Below are 4,704 nucleotides of genomic sequence, written 5' to 3' on the forward strand. Positions count from 1 at the left end.
AAACCAAAGAAATTTGAATAAAATTGCCAAAATACACCCGGATCCTCTGAAAATTCGATATTTTGCTCGGAATTTGCCAGCAATTTCTTTTCGTGGGAAATTTCGATATTTTGCCGGAAGAATTGCCGGCAAATTTGGGCTAGGCCTATTGCCAAGCGCTTGCTATGCTGGCGCCATGGCGCGGCATGGTCATCAACAGGGAGTCGTAAAATACCTGGTATTTTACGACTCCCTGGTCATCAACCTGGATCTGGTTGTGCGCAAATCATTGCCCTCCCCAACTACAGTATTTTACTTATTCAAAAGGCTATGGTGCTCTGAATGATAATGGGTGATCACCATGACCCTCAGGTTGCTTTCCAAATACGCTTGACTTAGGCTTGTGTTGGACCAGTCCAGGGTTGCCGGTGTGAGTTATGCGACAGCCTGGCCGGACCAAGACGGCAAGAGACCCAGAAACGAATACTCCGGTGATCCATAAGCGAAGGACTTTTGGTAGCACAAGGAGTACATAGCCAATATAGGTCAAGGGCTGCACACAGCACAGTGCCCGCTGGGCCATGCATGTACTTGACTCACTGGGTCGCATTTCATTGAGCAGCACTGCACTGCACTGCACATGCACTGCACTGCACATGCACTGCACAGCACATGTGCTCGGGGTTACGTACTCTTTGTAGAATCCAAAAATCCAGACTACAATTACAACGACATTGCAAGCGGCTGATTGTGAACTCAAGAGATCATCGGACAGTCATGCACAATATCCTAATAAACGACCAGTCACCATATCTTTGCTCCAAAATAACACTGGTCTTGACTCACTAAGGAGCTGCAGAACGGAGTCAGCAATCAGCACTAAAAAAACTAACAGCAGAATCAAAATGGTTGAGACTACGGCCAAGCACACTTAGCCATGAACACAGTCAAGGCCACAACCAGGCACACCTAGGCATCTACCAGCCACACCTAGGCATCTACAGACTACAGATAAATAGCACAGCAATGCACATCAAGAGCGAATAGCAAAACATGCAGATAGCATTGTTAAAAATAGAAGAAGAAAAAAGAAGAAGTAATGGCGAGTCAACTAAAGCCTTCCCGATGATGTGATGTCTCAACAGCAGTGGGATGCCAGCCTCAATATATTATAGCTTTCATGTTAGGGTTTTCTGTGAATAATTCCGGTGAGCAGCACACTTCATGTGCAATATATATTTAAAAAACCTATAAAGCGTAGAGTATCATTGATGGAACTAAGCAGCAATGTGTGCTTGGCACCCCCTTTACGTACACGCTGCACGAGCTTGATCCCTGGATGTGCTTTCAACAGCTTCTGAAGCGGCTGCAAAATCTTCCTGCATACATACAAAATACACAACCAAAAACAACAAATCATTTTAGAACTTCTATTCAACAGCAACACCGCCCATGTTCTGGGGAAACTTTTTTTTACACACATGCACAGCTTTCACCACTGTCGTACGCACTTGGTTGAAAGGGACAGGTGCACGAAGGAAATTGTTCAGCAAAGACATTGCCGACGCATAAGAACTACAATGCAATGGCGCAAAACACGTTCTCCTCGCCCGCGGGCCAAGCCGATACGGACTACTTGACGAAACATACACGACCCAACAGACTACACAAAGAAGACGGGACAAGCCATATGCAGGTTCAAAAGGGTTCAATGAACACATGTCTTGCCACCTTCTTTAGCAGCAGGCCGGCAACATCAAAGAACTCCATGATGAAGCCATCACCATCCATTCTCAACTGCAATGCCTTGACAACTAGCAGACCAAGAGTGTGGAGAAACTAAAAGGCGATTGGTTAACGCGAAGCGATTACCGACTGGCTTGTCACCTAGTCACTGAAAATATGGATCCCAGCAGTCTCCAGCAACAAGAGCCTGATTTGCCTCCACCTAGTAAGCAAGCATGCCTTTTCTCCTGCCCTACAAAGGATGACATCAGTACAGAGCTGCAGTCACTTACAGCATCATAGATGACACGAACGATCAAAGAACAGCTAGGACATGTCGCCACATCTTCACCTGCCACCAGCTCCTCCTACACACAAGTAACAGCAAAAGCAGTGACCAATATACATGAGAATAGGTGCAATTTCCAACAAAGTCTGCAGAAAGAGAGCACAGGTGGAAAGGGATGGCAAGAATGACGAAAATGTTCAGCCAACATGTAAAACTTGCCGTGGCAACCAGCTATCCATATGGGATTGAAGACACATCTTGGACTAATTGTCATTCATAGTGATGTATTGGCTCGGAGAGCATTACATAATGCAGTGCTCTTGGAGTACAACTTACATTAGCCTACTTACAGTCCATTTCAAAACTATAGATGCGTACCTAGGCAAAAACCGGTATGCCAGCATCTATACCACATAAAATCTGCGATCACTTTGTGCATAATTTTTTCCAAATTGGGCGTCTGTTATCCAATCGTTTAGAAACTATATGAGAGTAATTGTGGAGCGGACATGAGCAATATTCCGAAAACTATTCTCAAAAAGTTCCAGCCAAATTTGAATATGTCAAAAACCCTACGCGTCTATAGTTTCGAAATGGACTGTAGGGCGCGTTCGAATGGTCTTCATCAACTGTTCAAACAAATTTTTAAAGAGATTAGTTGACGTGTCCCATTAGAACGGTTTCTATCATTTTTAGAATCTTTCAGTGGAATTGTCATGGCGATGATGACGTCCGATCAGATCGACAATCTCTACGTACTACGTGACGTAGCTATTCTAAACTCTTCGGAACTAATCCACCTCTCCCATCGGGTGAGGTTGTGGAGTTTCGAGGAGCTTCGTTTTTCTGAAGAGGCCAATAAGGCAACCTCTTCAGAAAAACGTCAAAGAGTGACAATTCGAACGCGCCCTTAAGCTCAACTGATGATTATGTTCTTACTCGAACATGCCTCCGGATAGCACACGACCTTTTTGTTCTAGAAGACTGTTCATGTATTATAATGTTTTACTCTGACTCTAATCGAAATCATCTCGCAGTACAAAGGGTGTTCTGCTTCTCTCGAAGCAGAAGTGGAGATTCAAAAACATTCAAATCATAAGGTCGCGTGAAAGCAGTGTACGCGATTACGCGCATCAGACGCCAGCTGAAGTGAATACAACATGAGGAACGAAAGCAGTGTACGCGACTACGCGCATCAGACGTCAGCTGACGTGAATACAACACGAGGAGCGAATGCGTAGTAGTATGATAATGCACAACAGTACAAGCAGTGCTGATAGACATACATAAAACGGAGTGGCTTTGCACCACCTCTGCACCATAACCAGCGTCCTGGATATAAACTGTACAGCCTACTTTTAAAAGCTCAACTTAGGCCTGTAGCTGTGGGAATGCCCTATTCAAAATTTAATAAATAATGATGATAACTGATGAGGGGTGAATTCCCCGAAACACTGTGTATTGAGCAGGGAGTGATGCTTTTTTGCATGTTTGCTGAGTGGAAGGTTCAACATGCTTCTCGTGTGCGCCAGATGGTGGTTGTGAGTCATTCGGCAGGAAGCACGAGCTCCAATGTTCAAAACATCCAATCCAGACGGACGTGTGAACGTAACACTAGCATTCTCCAAGTCACGGCTAGTCCCCCCCCCCCCCCCTCTCTCTCTCTCAAGAAAATGAGCATACCAAAGCTCGAGCTGAAAGGAGCAGTACTGGAAGTGCAGCCGAGCAAAGAACAGGAGGCGGTGCTAAGGATCCCATTGGCAGAGCACGGGTTCTGGACTGACAGCCTCAGCGTGTTATACTTGCTGAAATCACAAAGTCGGCAGTTCAGTACAGATACCGGCGTAATCGCAGAAATCCAGTTTCCACATCACTTCTGCAATGGCAGCATGTACCTGAAAAGATCAACCCGGCTGGCCTACCCGCGCAACTGCGGCAAAGACTGCACGGGGAAGAAACACTGGAGAGCGTGCAAGAGTGCTCTGCACAGCAGCGAGAGTCTCATAAGCGGACCTTGTCTTCCAACGCTTCTCTTCCGTCCGCTGTTGTTGGGTGCAATTACTATAACTTCACTTGCAAGGAAGGAACTGACCTTAACTGTATTTCATCACAGATTCTCAACTTGATTGAGCAATACATGGCACATGTGAGATATTCAAGACACAGCTATTAAGTTCAGGAAAAAATACGTACCTTTGTGATCTGAAACTGATCGCCGCACGGACATGGGAAGAAATAGGTCTCCAATTCTTCATCATACTCAAAGTCCTCGATTTCCACTTCGTCGTGAAACACCGACATACTCCCAATTTATTGAAGACAACTCCAATAAACGATCGAATGAATTTACGCTCCTGAGAAGTCTGGAGCAGATTCTAGTCTACACTTTGTAGTATCAGCAACTATCTATCACAAAAGATGCGAATACACTCCACTACTACACTTCTACAGTGTACATTAGGCGACAACAAGAAGCAACAAAGAGACTTTGGAGATGCTTCGAGCAATTACAGAAAGTAGTGGGAAGCAATGGTGGTGACTTTTTTTGTTTTTGAAAAATTCAAAATGAATGAAAATTGCAGATGATTGTCGAAATGAAGTGGAAGACTGGCCACGTCATCATGAGCTAGCCATGCATGCCAGCTGATGCATGATGTGATCGTGCTGAGTACATGAGTGATGAACACAAAAATGTTACATTTTCTGCTCAC

The 4,704-nt window shown here is 44.9% G+C and overlaps 1 protein-coding gene across 1 annotated transcript; it reads right to left on the minus strand.

Annotated features, from left to right (window-relative positions):
- Positions 1–692: 692 nt before the first annotated feature.
- LOC135813607 (diphthamide biosynthesis protein 3-like) lies at positions 693–4,553 on the minus strand. Its single transcript, XM_065326685.1, has 3 exons — positions 4,187–4,553; positions 1,998–2,072; positions 693–1,358 (listed from the first exon to the last, which is right to left on the minus strand). The coding sequence occupies exons 1-3, from the start codon at positions 4,292–4,294 to the stop codon at positions 1,287–1,289; spliced, it is 255 nt and encodes an 84-aa protein (XP_065182757.1). The 5' UTR covers positions 4,295–4,553; the 3' UTR covers positions 693–1,286.
- Positions 4,554–4,704: the final 151 nt, after the last annotated feature.

The sequence above is a fragment of the Sycon ciliatum genome, chromosome 4 (genome assembly GCF_964019385.1).
Source record: "Sycon ciliatum chromosome 4, ocSycCili1.1, whole genome shotgun sequence".
NCBI classification, from domain to species: Eukaryota; Metazoa; Porifera; class Calcarea; order Leucosolenida; family Sycettidae; genus Sycon; species Sycon ciliatum.